Source organism: Malaclemys terrapin, chromosome 3 (assembly GCF_027887155.1).
Source record: "Malaclemys terrapin pileata isolate rMalTer1 chromosome 3, rMalTer1.hap1, whole genome shotgun sequence".
NCBI classification, from domain to species: domain Eukaryota; kingdom Metazoa; phylum Chordata; order Testudines; family Emydidae; genus Malaclemys; species Malaclemys terrapin.
The window spans coordinates 33132576-33150428 of NC_071507.1; the positions used below are offsets into that span (position 1 = coordinate 33132576).

The 17853-nt window shown below is 42.1% G+C and overlaps 1 protein-coding gene across 2 annotated transcripts in view; it reads right to left on the reverse strand.

The window, feature by feature from the left end:
- MSH2 (mutS homolog 2) overlaps positions 1 to 17853 on the reverse strand; it is a 104678-nt gene that overhangs the window by 25380 nt on the left and 61445 nt on the right. For both annotated transcript variants that reach the window (XM_054022713.1, XM_054022712.1), the window contains exons 9-11: positions 7475 to 7598; positions 4499 to 4649; positions 841 to 938 (exon numbers count right to left, since the gene is read on the reverse strand). In XM_054022713.1, the coding sequence (XP_053878688.1) occupies positions 841 to 938; positions 4499 to 4649; positions 7475 to 7598 (373 nt within the window). The remainder of the gene's footprint in view (positions 1 to 840; positions 939 to 4498; positions 4650 to 7474; positions 7599 to 17853) is intronic.

The window sequence follows — 17853 nt, forward strand, 5'->3', positions numbered from 1 at the left end:
TAACAGTTACCATTCAAAAACAACTTCAAAGCTAATTCTTAAGAACAGTGCTTTACATAATTACTATAAGCATTTATTTGATCGACTTAAAGCTGCCAAGAAAGTATTCATAAAGACACAGAACACTTATACCATGTTGATTTCTACAATTTTCGTCACTATTCTTTGACTTAAAGATGCATAACTCTCAGCTCTTTCCTTACTGGGCTAGTGACTCATTTAAATAAAGCTTGCTTAACTACATTTTTTTTTTTCTTCCAGATTTGGGATTTATGTTCATGAGCTTTCTAATTTATCCCCTAAAGATTTAAGAATTGCTTTGCATGAAACTATGCTTCCAAGTTATAATATTTCAGCACTCTTCACCAAGGAATGTTAAACATTTTGGCCACTTGAATAGGTGACCAGTCCATTTTCAAACAATTTGGGAGTTAAGGGACTCGTGCTTGAAACCAACTGCAAACAATAGATCACTGTGTATACAGGAACAAAGAAAGACTATAGTAAATTCCCCACCCACGTACTTATTCGCTACACCGATACTGACTTGGACTTTTAATACATTCCATGGGTGGCGTACCTGAGCCCACTCATCCACTGGCACTCTAAAAACTCCCGCACCCCAATCTGGGTCTATGCTGGTTATGTGATATGTATGTATCTCTTCATCCTTGTAACTGATACAGGTAATCCCTCATAACTCAAGCCTGACCCCAGATGTACAGTACCTTCCCTCTTAACTTGTGTATATTTAATTTTAAACATTAACTTTAATAAAAATTTTAAATCAGTTCTCCAAACATTTCAGCTCATTTCATTTGTTAACAGAGACTTATTTACCTGAAGCAATATTAATGATTTCTTTAACAATGGCTTCCTGAGCCTCTTCATACTCTTCTCTACTTCTTATGTAGTCTTCATTGAAGGAGCTCAATTTACTGTGAACAAAATCACAATATTCAAGTTGATGTTCTCTCAGTCTGTACTACTGTTTGCTACAATACATCACTTTTTGTTTTTTCAGTTAACGGCAACTTGTTAACTGTGTTCTACTTGGGGAGGACAATCCAAAAATCAAGACGCAGAACATCTAAGGTTATGTTGGTATGAACAAACAGATTAGAGTTTAGACTACAGTCCAACAGAAGATCCTAAGCTTAAGTGACCTTAAGCAGCTGTTTAATGTGTCTGTACACAGCTATTTCAAAAATCTAGCAATGTATCTGTTTTCTGTGTGAATGTGAGTGTGAGTGAGAGAGAAGAGAATGGATTTATTTATTTTTTAAAAAGGACAGAATCAGAGCTGAACTGTGGCTACCCTATAATGAACTGTGATGTGTGGAAGATCTGATGGGGGGGGGAAACTAGACACTGAGCAGTTAAATGATTTGTCCGAACACGTACAGAGGTCCATATTAGAGCTGTGCACACCTGAAGAAAGCAATGTATATTACGATAAGTCTACTTTTTTCATTCATAAAGTCTCAAGTAGCTACTGCACATTATGAATAATTCATAGTCCTCAAATAAGGTGGGTTTAGATGGATGTGTGATGCTGGCAGATCAGGTGACAGCTCATTCCAAGGCCCCTAGGCCTTAACTGAACATTGACAAATGCATAGCTGGAAACCAGTCTGGCTCACCTGTGTGTTAGCATTGTTACAACAGGTATTAGGGTTTATGAAAACATGTTTAGTGTTGGACTTTATGAAATGTTTGTAAATTGCTGCATGCAGTAATCTCACATATCTGCATCCCATATTATAAGGTAATATTTATGTATTTGTTTTGAAACTGTAAACCTCCAGAGTCAAGAAAAAGCACTAGCATGTACTAAATACTAGTTCACCACAGGAAGCATTATTTCCTGTCCAACAAAAGAAGGCCCATAGACATCAGACAAACCATTGTGGAACATCAAAGGACAAGACTTCATTGATTGCTCCCCCCACACCTAGAAGAAGAGATGTGCATGGGGACTTGTCCCATCAGCTTGAACTCTGGGGGAAGGGAATAAAAATCCCTGATAGGAAGAAACTGCATCTCTTCACTGCTTGGACTTGGAAGGTGCAAGATTTCTAAGCATATGCAAGGGATCCCCAGTGCTTGGCCTGGGTTAACCCTAGAGGACTTATAGAGCTTGCATATTATAGCACTTCCATTACACACACACAAATGAGTGAATCTTAGGTTCCAAAGGGTATGTTTACTTGCTCTAACCTTGTAAATAACATCTCTTTTCTCAGTTAATACATTTTTAATTAATTTATTATAGAACTAGCTACAGTTGTTGTCCTTGGTGTAGGACCTAAAGTGCAACTGACCTGGGGTAAGTGAATATTGTGATTTTTGATACAAGGAACCATCTATCACAACAGCAAGCTTATCTGGGTGGCAAGATAGATTGGAGTACCCAAGGGAAGTGTCTGACTTCATGTTAAGGCTACTGCAGTGCATGAGGAGTTCACATTTGGTACTTAGTTGGTGAAATCTAAGTATAGAACTCTCAACCGATTTGGGATGTGTGCCCTCCTCCTCAACAGGTTTCCCCGAGGTTGGTGCTCACGCTCCTGAGCCTCTCCAAGCAGCTTCAGAACATGATGTTCAAGAGACTGTTAAAACAAATATGTATCTATATACACCTCTAAGCTACTTTTAATCTCCGCTCTCCAGGTTAGGTTCTATGGGGCCATATACGAAAGTTTGCACTGTGACTGTGCCTATTCCATGAATAGAGGAAATTCAGCTCCATGACTGTCAACTCAGTCTATTTGAGTGCCTTTATTCACAACAAAGATGTTACAAAAAAGTTAAGTTTTTCTAAGGGGTTCTTTGACTTACTTATAAATATCAATCCTCTATGAGGACATTTTCACTTATTAAATTTAGCATCTTCCATAGCTGATTAATAGTATTTAACATCAATTTTGCATTGTGAAGTAAAACAAGATTTAGAACAACTAAGAGCACAAAAGATAACTGCTTTACATTTTAGGGATGTTTTGAAGAACATTATAATCTTTCAATCAAATTAATGTTTATTCCCTCATTCTTGTTTTGGTCATCAAAATATACAAAACAAGCTAAGCCAGCATATTTGGAAAGGCCAAGACAAGAAAATTAATTAAGCAAAATATACTGGAGAACAGAAAGGATTACCTCAAATAGCTGCATATAAAACTATAATTAGCTGTTTTCTACAACAGCCTGCAGAATGCCTTCACTGTAGCTGTCACTATGGACAATTGCAGCCAAATCATCCAACAGAAATGGACTGAAATCAAAGCAGCAAAAATATCTGGCAGGGTACAGGGGGAATGCTAGAAGTGTGGTAGTGACAGCGATGCCTGCACCAGCACTCCCTTCCCTCATGCCCATCTCAACAACATTTCAGTCTGTGAGCAAAATGATTACACAGAAGAGGGGGAAACCAAGCAATTCAATATGTAAATATGCTACTCCTGGGGGCATTTTGAGCCAAAAAATTTAAAATTCTGCAGATTTTGTCAAAACACCACTACGTAATCACACTAGTTTCAATTATTTTGGTAATTTATTCCAAAATACCTGTCAGCAAGTATGTCCATAACAATACAGACACACACAAAAATTCCCCCAGCAGTTAGGCTGACCAGATAGCAAGTGTCAAAAATCGGGACAGGAGGTGGGGGGTAATAGGTGCCTATGTGAGAAAAAGACCCAAAAAAGGGACTGTCCCTATAAAATCGGGACATCTAGTCACCCTACCAGGAGTAGAGTTAAAGAAACTCCTATGACACCCAGTTCCTGTTTCTCTTCCCTCTTCCCCCTGACCCAGGGCCCAGGTGGGGGGCCAGACACACACAGCCCTCCCCCCCCCGACCCCAGCCCCAGTGCTCCCCCCAGCCAATACACCCAAACCCATTTCCCAACCCAGAGCCCAGCTGCAGCCCCACCCCTCTCTTCCCCCTCCCCCCCCCCGCTCAGATACCCACCCTTCTCCCCGCCAAGCCCAGCTGTGGGCCCTCCCCTTGCCCTGACACCCAGTCCCCTCCCCCATCCCAGGACCCAGCCATGGCTCCCCTTGCTAGGACACCCAGTCCCCTCCACCTGTTTGCCCCCCCAGGGAGCCCAGGGAGGGAGAGAAAGCCTGATGCTGGGTCCCGGGCTTGCATGCCGTCTCCTTCCTCAAGGCATGCTTGGAATTGCAGCTGCCAGGAACCCTCTATCTCCTGCCTCCTCTCCCCCAGCAGTGTCTTCTATGCACGAGCTAGACTCTGCTGGGTCCAGCAGCCCCTAGTGGTGGCCAGCAGAACTGCAACCCATTTCTGGGGGTGGGAGAAAATTCTATGTGCACGTTAATGCAAAATTCTGCATTGCACAGTGGCACAGAATTCCCCCAGGAGTAATATGCAAACAGTATTTTTCTGAAAGAAAACCCTCATGGGTCTACACAAAAAGGGATGAATTAGCATCTCAAATCAAACAGCTGAAAAGATGAATAATGTCTGCCAAATACCTGTTTGTGAATTTCACACCATTCTTCTGGGTATCTAAGATCTTATATTTTGCATTGTTCCGAAGGACTTTTTCTTCCCGGCAGGTAATTCGGAAGTAATGTCCTAACTGTGAATTGGAGTCCAATTTGATGTTCTTGCCAGCTTCCAAGCCTTTTCAATAGGAGGGAGGTGGGGGAGGAAAAGAGAAATGAATGATTTCACCATTAGAAATACATGTCACCATATTATCCCTATTCTCTGAATGCTGCCTGTCAGCTGGGTTGCCATTTAAATTATACTGGGCACGCCAAGTTTAATGTTCTTTTCTTTGGTGCTATAGAACTTTGTTCGGAAATGTATTGCTCACCTCCACCATTAACTCAGTAAACCATCAAATGGCACATTTATCTAACTCAAAGTTCCATCTTGCTGCTGAATACAAAATAAGCATCACATCACAGAATCATAGGCTGGAAAGGACCTCAAGAGGTCATCTAGTCCAGTCCCCTATACTCATGGCAGGACTAAGTATTATCTAGACCGGGGTGGGCAAACTTTTTGGGCCGAGGGCCACATCTGGGTGGGGAAATTGTATGCAGGGCTGGGGAAGGGGGTTCGGGTGCGGGAGGGAGTGCAGGGTGCAGGAAGGGGCTCAGGGAAAGGGATTGGGGCAGAGAAGGAGTGTGGGGTGTATGAGGAGGCTCAGGGAAGGGGGTTGGGGTGCAGGAGGGGTGCGGAGTGCAGGAAGGGGCTCAGGGCAAGGGATTGGGGCAGACGAGTGTGGGGTGTATGAGGAGGTTCAAGGAAGGGGGTTGGGGTGCAGTAGGGGTGCGGAGTGCAGGAGGGGGCTCAGGGCAGGGGTGCGGAGTGCAGGAGAGGTGCGGGGTGCGGCACGGGGTTGGGGTGCACGGGGTGCAGGATGCAGCAGGGAGCTCAGGGCAGGGAGTTGGGATGCAGGAGGGGTGCGAGCTCCGGCCTGGCGCTGCTTGCCTAAAGTGGCTCCGGGGTGCCAGCGGCGCACACCAGGGCCAGGGTAGGCTCCCTGCCTGCCTGCCCTGTCCCCGGCACTGTGCCACTCAAGGAAGTGCTGCGGCCGCTGGGGGAGGGGTGGGTAGAGGGCTCTGCGTGCGCTGCCCTTGCCAGTGCCTCCAGTACCTTCCCCGAAGCTCCCATTGGCCGTGGTTCCCCATTCCCATCCAATGGGAGATGCAGGGGGCGGTGCCTGGAGGCAAGGGCAACGCATGCGGAGCCTTCTGTCCCCCCGGCCGGACCCGCTTCTGAGAGCGGCACTGGGCCCGCGGCACCAAGGGGGGCAATCCCGCAGGCCGGATCCAAAGCCCTGAGGGGCCGGATCCGGCCCGCGGGCTGTAGTTTGCCCAACCCTGATCTAGACCATCCCTGACTGGTGTTTGTCCAACTTGCTCTTAAAAATCCCCAATGATGGAGACTGCACAACCTCCCAAGGCAAATTATTCCAGCGCTTAACTGCCCTGACAGTTAGGAAGTTTTTCCTAATGTCCAACCTAAACCTCCCTTGCTGCAACTGAAGCCCATTGCTTCTTGTCCTAACCTCAGTGATTAAGAAGAACAATTTTTCTCCCTCCTCACTCCTCCTTCCATATTCAGCTAAGACTAAATATGATGTGTACAAAGCAAATTACAAGTATTGTCTATATAACTATCAATATAGAGCAGCGGTTCTCAAACTGTGGGTCGGGACCCCAAAGTGGGTCGCGAACCCATTTGAATGGGGTCACCAGGGCTGGCTTAGATTTGCTGGGGTCTGGGGCTGAAGCCGAAGCCTGAGCCCCTCTGACTGAGGCCAAAGCTGAAGCCTGGGAGCTTCAGCACTAGGCAGTGGGACTCAGGTTACAGACCCCCTGCCTAGGGCTGAAGCCCTTGGGCTTTGGCTTTGTGTCCTCCCCGACCAAGGCAGGAGGGGCTCAGGTGGGCTCAGATTTCAGTTCCCCCTCATGGAGTCCTGTAGTAATTTTTGTTGTCAGAAAGGGGTCACAGTGCAATGACATTTGAGAACCCCTGATACAGAGCTAAGCTCATTTGTATTAAAAAAACTGCTTATCTCAATTGATACATGCTTCTGGAGGTGGAAAACCCAGTTCCAGTCCTAGCCAATCAAGTCTTTTGCTCCCTTTCATCCACGTTATTTTGTTTAGAAGCACAAAAGTATAAACAAGTTTGGTTTACTTGTGTCCCAAAAACCAATCAAAGCAGCCAGAAGTAAGTTTAGCACCATTTTTGGAATACAGCAAACTAAGCAGACTTCCATTCACTGAAGTAGTTGACTAACTAGGTGATCTGTAAAGAAAAACTGAATTGTGTAGGGTACATCTGGAACCTCCAGAAGAAGAAGAAGCAGGGTCACATGAGCAAAACCATGATGTAAATAAAAAAACTGTACTTTAGATTAATTTATTTTGTCAGCATTGCCAGTTTTTCTTACCACTTTATTTTCATTAAAAGAGATTATGTGAATCATGATCAATGTGAGATTTGCACTGACTGTACCACACAAGAAATGGTAGTTTTAAATGTTTAATTCTGCTTAATAGAATTCTGTATTCCATTTTATATGCACCTTTATGCCACAAAAAATGGGCATGTCCAGAATGGACACCAATATGAATAGATAAGGACAGGATATTTGACTACACATTCCCCAAGGGTCTCAATAAAAATAAAATCAGTGGAGAAGGCTAGACACAGTTACAGTAAATAAATTCTGTACCACCCTGTAATAGGTATGCAGCAACTGGTGAACCATTCTGAAACACCACCTTTCACAAAAAACAATTTGGGCATAAAGCTGTTTGTTTCTCTCCACGTACCATACTAAATAACACCATTAAAATCATCCAGCAGTCTAACAAATAATTCAATAATTAAACTAAAAATAAAAATACCTAACTCTTATATGGCCAGTAGATCTCACAGCACTTTATAAAGAAAGTATTAAAGGGATTTTTACCCCACCGTACCTAGTTCTCTGGCTGCAGTCTTTAGAAGAGTCTGCATGCTCTCCTCTAGTTTGTTCATCTTCTCTCTCAACTCGGTCAGATTAGGATCAAAAGAAGCCTTCACAAGGAATTCATGATTTTCCACCTATGAAAAGAAGAATGAGAATGAATATAACTATAGTAACATTTGGATTGCTGCATACACTAGTCACTTAGTTTGATTTGGTTTAATAGTTTTTGTACATCATTTCATAATTCAGTATTGTTTGTGTCAGATGATATTCTGGAGCTGAAGAGAGTTTTGCTGAATCACACACAAAGCCTGGTAGCGCCCCTCCTCTGGCTGGACACTCCGCAGGCTGCTATGTTTGAAGCTCACCTCACTGGGTCCCATGTACGCTAAGCTTTTTGAGTCTAAACAATTCTAAGCACTATACCTTGCTAGAGTGTCCCTCCTGAGACCTGACACCTTGCGGTCCAACTGCCTAGCTCCTGGGACTAGTGTGGTCTCATCAGATGTCCCCATAGCTCAAATACACCTTTTCCCAGAACTCCAGCCTCAAGGGAACTCTGGGCTTACAGTTACCCCTTTAGGGATATGTAGTGTTCCGCATTTTCAGTTTTTACCTATTTTCACGGATAAATTACCAGTTTTTTTTTATTAAAGGAGTTCAGTTTTTACTGATTTACACCTGTTTATCAATCCACTCAGTATTTTTTTCAGGTACTTGTTTTTGTTAAACACTGCTTTACACACTTGTTGTGTCTGGCAGCTCTGCGACTGAAGCAGTTCCAACATAAAGCACAGAATACACACAAAGTGGTGGCTGGAAAAAACAAACAACGTTAATATTGCACTCTGATTGGCTCACAAGGAGACGCTACTCTGCTATTTCTTTGCATTCATTTAGTGCGATACTGAATTTAAACAAGAAATCCTCCCCAGATAAAAATACGGTAAAAGGTAAACATGGGGCGAAATCACAAATCTATGCCTGAATACCAACAAGAAAATCAGTGCTTAGAAATTTTCAAGAAAAGTAAAGACAGGAACGAAGAGAATGCATCGCATTGCAAGTACTACAGCATTGAGATCAGACAGAATAAAGGAGCATGTCGAAAGCAAGAGACAAGAGGCTTAAAGAAAGTGAGCTTCAGAATAAACAATATCAGAATCTTTCACCAGGGTTTTAACGAAAGAGGACCCAGCACGACTGTGTCAATGAATTAGTCTTAAAGGTGCCACAGGACCCTCTGTTGCTTTTTACAGATTCAGACTAACACGGCTACCCCCCAGATCAATGAATTTGTGCATCCTCTTTGTTTCGCCGGACAACCACTGTTAATTGCAGTGGGGCCTATTGTTATACAAAGTCACAATAGTGTCCAGCAGCAAAAACCCTTCCTAATGCAGACAACCTCACTCATAAGTATCTGAAAGAAAATCATGATGCTTTAGTATCTAAACTGATGGAATAATTGCCTAGTTTGATGCTTGGAACTGTCTGATTCTTGGCCTTTTGTTTTTGTTTCTTGATTTCCAAGCAAATAAACCCTGCATTGTTTTGTGCTGAAGCGGCATTCATCCCCTCTACTGACACCATGATGTTGACACAGCAATAACACTGTTCTGCAGCCAAAATGCTTCTGAAATAAATGTAGTCAAACTTTACTAATTCTGGGTCACTGAGAACGAAAATGATGCTTAAAGTTGTTGATTGGCTCTAGTTTTCAAGATATGCTATTGGGTCAGTATATACGACCCTTGACTTGGGAATGGCGGACAATAAGTGAATTATAAAGGGAAGGGATCTCAATTTAAACCAGAAATGACTAAAATACATCTTTGACTGGATCTATGAATAAATCTATGACTGGGGTTGGACAGTATTTGCTTTTTAGGCAAAACAATGAATAATGCAATCTGAAGCTGGTATTGCATCATACATGGTATGAATTGCATCATGTTATTCCTAGAAGTCATGGATGATGCAATCATAACGAAGCTTACATCACTCTGCTGAACAATGCCCTATATCAGCTCTAGAAATCATACAGTGTCGTGCTCTCTTATTTGTCAGTGTTTGATTTTGCAAAGGGACACGTTTCTGTTTAGCCAAAGTGAGCAGAGATGCCTCGTACTTGTGTGAACAGTGCATATAACTTCTACTATGTTTGTGGTGAAGTGACTTTTGCATCACAAAAGTGCAGGATAGCCACTATGATTAAGAAAGCCTATCACCTTTATTTTGGCTGCAAAATTGGAGATCAGGACAAGAGGTGGGCCGCACACATATGCTGCAACACTTCTGCAACAAATCTTCGCCAGTGGTTGAACAGGAAAAGGAAATTATGCCTTTTGCAGTGCCAATGATTTGGAGAGAGCCAACAGATCATACCAGCAATTGTTACTTCTGCATGGTGCCTCCAGTTGGGAAAGGTGTGTCAACGAAGAAAAAGTGGACTGTGCATTATCCAAACATTACATCAGCTATACGCCCAGTACCCCATGGAGAAGGACTGCAGGTTCCTGATGCACCAAAATCATTCTCACTTGAGTCAGAAAAGAAAGAGGAAGAGAATGAAACTTCAGGTCCTGAACCATCAATGTCACAGGACCCACATTTTCTCCCATCCTCCTCCTCTGAACCACACCTCATAACACAAGGTGAACTGAATGACCTTGTCAGGGATTTGGAACTACCCAAGAGTAAGGCAGAGCTGTTGGGCTCCAGACTACAGCAGTGGAATCTCCTGGCAGGTGAGGTTAGGGTTTCCATGTTCCATGACCGTCAAAAGGATCTTATCCCATTCTTCTTCATGGAAGGTGATCTTGTAGCCTGCATCAAGATCGATGGTGTGATGGCAGCGCTCAACATCGTTCATGATCCAGATGAGTGGAGACTATTCATTGATTCATCGAAGACTAGTCTTAAAGCTGTTTACTGCATAATGGCAATGTTTTGCCATCAATTCCAGTTGGTCATGCAGTCCATATGAAGGAAACCTATGACAACATGAAACAACTTTCGAGGTGCATAAACTATGACCAACATCAGTGGCAGCTTTGTGGCTATTTGAAGATTGTTGCTCTCTTGCTTGGTCTGCAGCCTGGATACACAAAGTATTGCTGTTTTCTCTGTGAATGGGATAGTCGTGCAAGAGATTCCCATTACATCAAGAAAGATTGGCCACTCCGACAGTCATTGGAGCCTGGGAGGAAAAGTGTTCAGCATCCACTACTTGTTGAATCAAGGAAGATTTTGTTACCACCCTTACACATCAAACTGGGTCTGATGAAGAACTTTGCCAAGGCCATTGACAAAACACAAGCAGCTTTCAAGTACCTCCGTGGAAAATTTCCAAGGTTAAGTGAAGCTAAGATAAAGGAAGGTGTCTTTCATAGTCCTCAGATTTGTGAACTTCTTTGAGATGATGAATTTGACCATGCACTGCGTGGCAAGGAAAAGACGGCATGGAAAGCCTTCCAGTTAGTGGCAATAAATTTTCTCGGAAACAACAAGGCAGACAACTACAGGTTGTTGGTGGAAAACCTCCTCAAGGCATACAAAAGCCTTGGTTGCAACATGTCACTAAAGATACATTTTTTGCACTCTCATCTAGATTTTTTTCCACTGAACTGCGGAGCAGTGAGCGACGAGCATGGCGAGCGATTTCACCAGGACATTGCAACAATGGAGAAATGCTATCAAGGCAAATGGAGCCCATCAATGCTTGCAAACTATTGCTGGACAGTGACAAGAGATGCTCCATTTAATGAATACAAGAGACAAGCCAAGAAGCACCGAGTAGACACTGAATAGGACTAAACTATGTACATAATAGTTTTTTGCCTTTTGTTTCATAATAAATTTTATTTATATAACCCTTTTGCTGATTTTTAAAGTGTTACATAAACAGGACAGGTGAAATATCATGTAAAGCAACCATAAACACATGAAAAGACCTAGGTTTACAATTTATGAATAAAACTCTACTATCTATACAATATACATAGGCATAAAATGCAAAAACTTAAATATCTTAGAAACAGTAGCCAATCAGTTGTTTTAATTATCATATTTGAATTCAGCACATCAAAATACATAATAAATAGCACATTTTATCTCTGAAGCAGACGACTTCTCAAAAATTGTAGACCAGTGTAATTGACATGTTTGAGGTGTACCAACTAACTTGGGAAAACGTGGCCACAACTAACACAGATTCTGCTTCGTACATAACTAAGTTTGCACAGGAGCTTAAACTCAATCAGAAGCCGGAGCTGCTACATATTAGCTGTCCTGCTCATCTGATTAACTTTGCGCTGTCAGCAGCTACTGGGACAGAAGAAATTAAAAAAGTAAAATCTTGCATCACTGCATTCAGGGCCATTTTTAAGCATTCAAATAAGTTGAAGGCTTTGTTTTACATAGCACGAGAAGAGTGAAGAGCTAACTGCCCATTACCTACCTCTGTTGTGCCACATCGGTGGATGAGCTTGTACTTTGCTGCCTGTCACGTAAATAACACATAGACTGTGCTAATGCATCTCCTGTGTTTGTTGGTTCTAAAGCAGAAACTCTGAAAAGACGGCAAATAACCAAAATGACTGCCTTGGTGCACAGAATCTGGCGATGTTCATTGTTGAAAACTTGGAATCACCGTGTGACACACAGAAAACACTGAAGTTTTCTCTGACTACTGCCAACACATTTGCCAGTACAGACATTTGCCAAATCCTGACAACCAAAATCTCAGCTGAATTGAGCACAAAAGCTACAGGAGAAACATACGGCGAGAAAACCCAGTTGTTTCTGGAAATTCTTCTGACCCCAGAACACAAGAATACCAAAAATTGTTCAAAACCTTCAACGCTATGCTCAGCAAGAAATGTGAGACAACTGTGATCTGTAATCTGAACCCCGAAGTGTTTGGTGCTGAAGATTCTTTTTGGAATGTCATCCAAGTGTTGCACCCCTTCCTCAAGGTGAATTTTGCAGCAGACTACAACCGTTATGCCAGTGTGTTTCAACCATTTGCCACTAAAGATGAAATTTCAAATGGGAATGAATTACTTACATGAACATGCCTATCCCTGACAATGTGAAACTGGATGGGCTGGCTTTCTGGAACAGTCATCAAGACACTTCCCAACTTCAGCAAAGTGGCACGGTGAGCTTTAAGGGCACCCGCTGGATCTATTGATGCAGAGCACTTATTTTCAAAGTTGGACTACCTCCAAGACAGCAAGAAGCTCATCATGAGTGAGGATAATTTTCTTGAAAGTATGTGAGAGTACACAAACCAGGATTTTCTGGAAAAAAAACTACTAGCTTTGAGAGAAAAAAGACCTTTGTACATAAAAATAATTTTCAATTATACTGTAAACTGTGTATATTATGCAACAGAGTCCTGTGGCACCTTATAGACTAACAGACGTATTGGAGCATGAGCATAAGCTTTCGTGGGTGAATACTCACTTCGTCTGTTAGTCTATTTGAATATTTATTTGCTTGCAGATAGCTCAGTAGTAATAAACAAACCCGTTTGTTGGAGAGGGATGAGATGACTGTTACGTGAGTCTCAAACAATCTGCATAGCCTCTTAGCTACATAAGCCTAGCATGCAGACCACAAAGGGATAGGATGTTCTAAAACAGCAACCCTTTTGGAAATAGGCAAATGCTTCAGTGCAAGCTTCTAACAATTAAATACACTCTGTAGGGTTATGAAAGGCAGCCTACAGTGCATTTTCCAAAGTCTTTCCCAATTTCAACCCAATTTTCCTTAAATCAGGTATACAGTACACAGGTTTCCTTGCAGGCAGGTTAAGCAATTTTAGAGATACAGTTTGATTAACTCATTACCTTATTGTTTCCTCCTTCATGCGTTTCTTTTACCTCATTAATTGGTTTACATGTGACACCATCAGTATGGACACTCACTCAAGATGTCCTAATAAGCAACAGTGCTCAAGCAGAACAATTGGACAGGTAGCCTACACTATCCTGACTATTGTTTTTCCACCCCCAGATCTGAAAGCTGTGCACCAAGAAAGCCTTCCTGCATGGAACTTGGTGAAAAAATCCTGCATCTGGATTGACTATCACCTGCCTGACATATCAAGAAGACTGATCCATTCACCTACAAGAACTGCAGCCACATCACAGAAACTAATTTCACACAGACCAAACAGCTACGAGATGCTACAGATTCTCATTCCCTACCAACCAGGACTACACACATACTCACAAACTAAAAGTTGAAAGGCTCCCATGTTCAATTTCAAGCCAAATCCAGTTCCCCCCTTCCGCTCCAAAGCCAGTAATTACAAAAAGGCAACACATGAAAACAAGTTTTCAGCATTTATATCCCTAGACACCTACCAATGTGTATCTCAGTTTACACTGCTTCCAGTAACAGTCTGTAGGAGCCAGCAAATTGATTGCCTATTCTAACTCCTGTAAACAAATCTGTTATCACCTGTGCCACATTCAAGTATTTGAAGACTATACTCAACTAGTCTATCCTTCACTAGCAGATGTTGAAATAGAACTGTTACAAGGTAAGCTGATTAAGCAAATACTTAACGTTTTATAAACTTTAACTGTGAAAATTTAACTGATTAGATGTTGCAACTTATTAAAAAACAAAACACAAAGGAGTTCCTAAATTATTTGGTTAAAAAAAAAAAAAAAAAATCACATCTGCCATGTGATTTTTTTTTTTAAACCAAATAATTTAGGAACTCCTTTGTGTTTAATCATTTTATTATCCCAAATAGAACACTGGAGAGTTTAAACTTTATTTTTTACAAATTGTAGCCCTAATTGTATTTAGAAAAGTTGCCCAAAACAGAAGCTATTCTCTTCTCCTCCACAAAGTCATCTCTTAATTCTACGTGCAGCTGCCAATCTGGTGTGAGAAATTTTAAAAAGAACATGTGGAATTGTGAACATAGGTGCTCCCAATAGTTTTCAGACATTAAAAGGCTTTTTTATGGCAACATTCTGCCATATGACTATGGAAAAATCCACCAGAAGAACCTAGGAAAACACTGAAGGACTGGATTTATTCCTTCCTGGGCTTCCAATAAGAGCAGGAATAAAAAGCCAGTCACCATCACCATTGCACACATTTTCAACTTTAAGAGCACGTCAATAATTTTTTCATTGCTGAAACGGATACTGAATTGTAAAAATAAAGGACTCTCCAATTCCAATATAGCCGAATGTCCACCTGGCTTCAGAGATTAAGGAGTACAAACATGCAGCTACTTTCAATGGAATCTGCCATAACAGGTCAAAGATTTCGATCTCCATTCTGGGCATGGAACAGTAGATGAGCAACAGTCATGAACTGACAGATTGCTGTATCAAACACACACCAGGGCATTACCTTAGACCATCCCGTGCTTTGCTGAACATTGGGCTACCCACATTTGCCATCTTTGCCTGTCAACTGCCCTTCTCTCTAAATCTTCCCATTTCATGTTGAGGTACTTGATGTTGTTCAGAACTGTTAGTTTCCATGTTATTCGCAGTTTTCCTCTCATTCTTCTTGCGTTTTCTGGCTTCCACTCAATGGCGGTATTTACCATTCTTTTTCCATTCTCAGCACATGTCCCAGCCACTGATGTCTTTTGTAGATTATTTGTGAGAGGGTGCCTTGTCCAGTAATTTTTTTGACTTCATTTGTCTTCCCATCTCTATATGTTACTCCCAATATTCTTCTCAGACATTTGTGATGAAATGCATCCAGCTTTTGCGTATCTTTCTTGGTAAGTTGCCATATCTCACTGCTATATGTTGTGATGGCAATAATTGCTTTGTACACATTCAGTTTTGTCTTGAGGGAGATGTTTTTGAGTTGCCAGATGTTTTTGAGTCTTCCAAATGCAGTGTTTGCCTTCCAGATTCTTCTTATTTCCTTGGAACTAGTACCATCTTGGCTGATGGTACTTCAAAGATACATAGAATTTCCACCTTCTCCAGTTTCTCTTCAATTTTGATTTCTGTCTCTGTAGTCCCCATTAACAAGACTTTACATTTCTTTGCATTGTATCTCAAACTTATCTTCTCCATTACTTCTTTTACTTGGTTTGTGCATTTTTGTAGTCCTTTGGCATCTTCATTGATAAGAGTGATGTCGTCAGCAAAGTCTAGATCAAATAGCCTTGAATTGTTCCATTTTAGGCCATATCTATCACTGTCGCATTGTTTTAATCCATGTACATTCACTTACCAGGGCATTAGACTGAATGCAAACCTCCTAACTCAGTGTTGACTAAAAAAGAGAAGATCTAACTCCCTCCCTCCAACCTCACCTCCCGCACACTACCAAAAAACCTTTTTTTAGCTTGCCAAGATTTAGTTTTCTCAGGACTGCTGGTGTGTGTTAATAAACACTCAGACATATTTGGCAACGTTAAAAATGTACATAGGTGGATAATAAATAAGCTACAGCCCAAATGCTGCAAACACTTAAGTAGGTGCATATATTTACTCATTACTAATTAAAATCTATTCCATTTGGACCCTTCTAGGCAATGCTGTAGTCTAATACACTCTTTTTACATGTATAGAGTGCCAAGCCTATGGAAAAAAATGATAACTAATCAAATACAGGAATGGAAAAAAAGTTATCCAGTTACCAACATTTATTATAGCTATTTAAGTGAATAAGTCATTATGGGACTGCAAATATATCTGGTGCTTTTCAAACTGTGTTCTTTGATACCTACCCCGGAAAGGTTACTCTGAATGGATTACTAATATAATGGTTGCTATGGCACCTTGTAATTCTATCATACCTTATTCTCTATTAGATTTTTATAGGATTTAAATATAATGGCTGAATCTGACAAAATGCAAAGCCAGAAGGCATACATTTTAATGCTCATACTGAGGAAAGTTTGTTGTTCCAATACAACCACAGCTGGCAAATCAATAACCGTTTTAATTACCTTCTATGACTTGAAAACAAATCCCACATAATACATTTTATAAGGTGCCACTAAAAATGTCCAATTCATTATTCTGTTTAGCAGAAATGCAATAAAAACACTGACATCAAGTTGGAATGTGATTTGAAGGGTAAAGGCTTAGCACAGTAGTTGGAAAAGAACAGAAGATGTCCCAAGGCATAAAACTAAATCAACAGATGGTCTCCAACTAGTGTAAGGTTATAAATCTCTATTAGCATATATTGTAAATTCTAGGATTTTTGTCAGTCATCGACCTCTCTTCCTTTAAGCAAAAAGTGAAAGCCAATTATTAATTTATACCACCAAAACGGAACACAGATGAAAAAGTGATGTCTCCTTTGGAGACAAGTGTGCATATTCAAAATTAAAGCCTATACAATTTTCAAAAGTTATTGTCTTAGCCTTATGCCACATTCGTGACATGAGGGTGGGTAGACTGACACTTGTGCACCTTTATAACAATTAAAAATGGTAATCATAGCAGCCCCTGAAATGTTATCTATTTGGAATGATGAAACTTTCACAGCTAACATGAGAACACATTATCAGTAAGACTATGTTTTAGTCATGGGTATTTTTAGTAAAAAAGTCATGGATAGGTCACGGGCAGTAAACAAAAATTTATGGCCCATGACCTGTCCACAACTTGTACTACTCCTGACTAAACCTTGGGTGCTCTTCGGGGGTAGGGGGAGCAGACCAGGGGTGCCACGGGTGCTGGGGGGAGGGGTGGGTAGCAGTGTGCGGCCCGGGACCCCCACTGCTGCTGGGGAGCGAGGGGGGAGGAGGGATTGGTGGGGCTGGCAGGCTCCTTACCTGGTTCGGCATGGCTCCCCAGAAGTGGCGACATGTCCCTCGGCTCCTAGGCAGAGGCAGGCCAGGGAGTGCTGCACGCTGCCTCCACCCCAAGTGCTGGCTCTGCAGCTCCCATTGGCCGGGAAGCATGGCCAATGGGAGCTGCAGGGGTGGCAGCAGCACACGGAGCTGCCTGGCCCCACCTCTGGCTAGGAGCCAAGGGACATGTTGCCGCTCCCGGGGAGCCGCCCCGAGGTAAGCGCCACCCAGAGCCCCCACACCCTCACGCACCCCAACCCCCTGCCCCAGCCCTGAGCCCCATCCCACACCCAAACTCCTGCTGCTGGGAGTGAGGGAGGCGTGGTGCCCGAGCAGTGGCTGGTGCAGCTGGCTCAGGGGTAGCCTGAGCTGCTCATGCGGCATCTAGGTCAGCCACACCGGCCGCTGCAGAAGTCCCGGAAAATCATGGAATCCATAACTTCAGTGACAGACTCGCACCTTAATTATCAGTAATAAAATTTTTTCCTGAAATCACTGAAAAAATATATTGTAATCAGCATGTTAATATAAAGTACTAGCCAGCTGTGGAAATTAGTAACGCCTACGAACCATGTTTG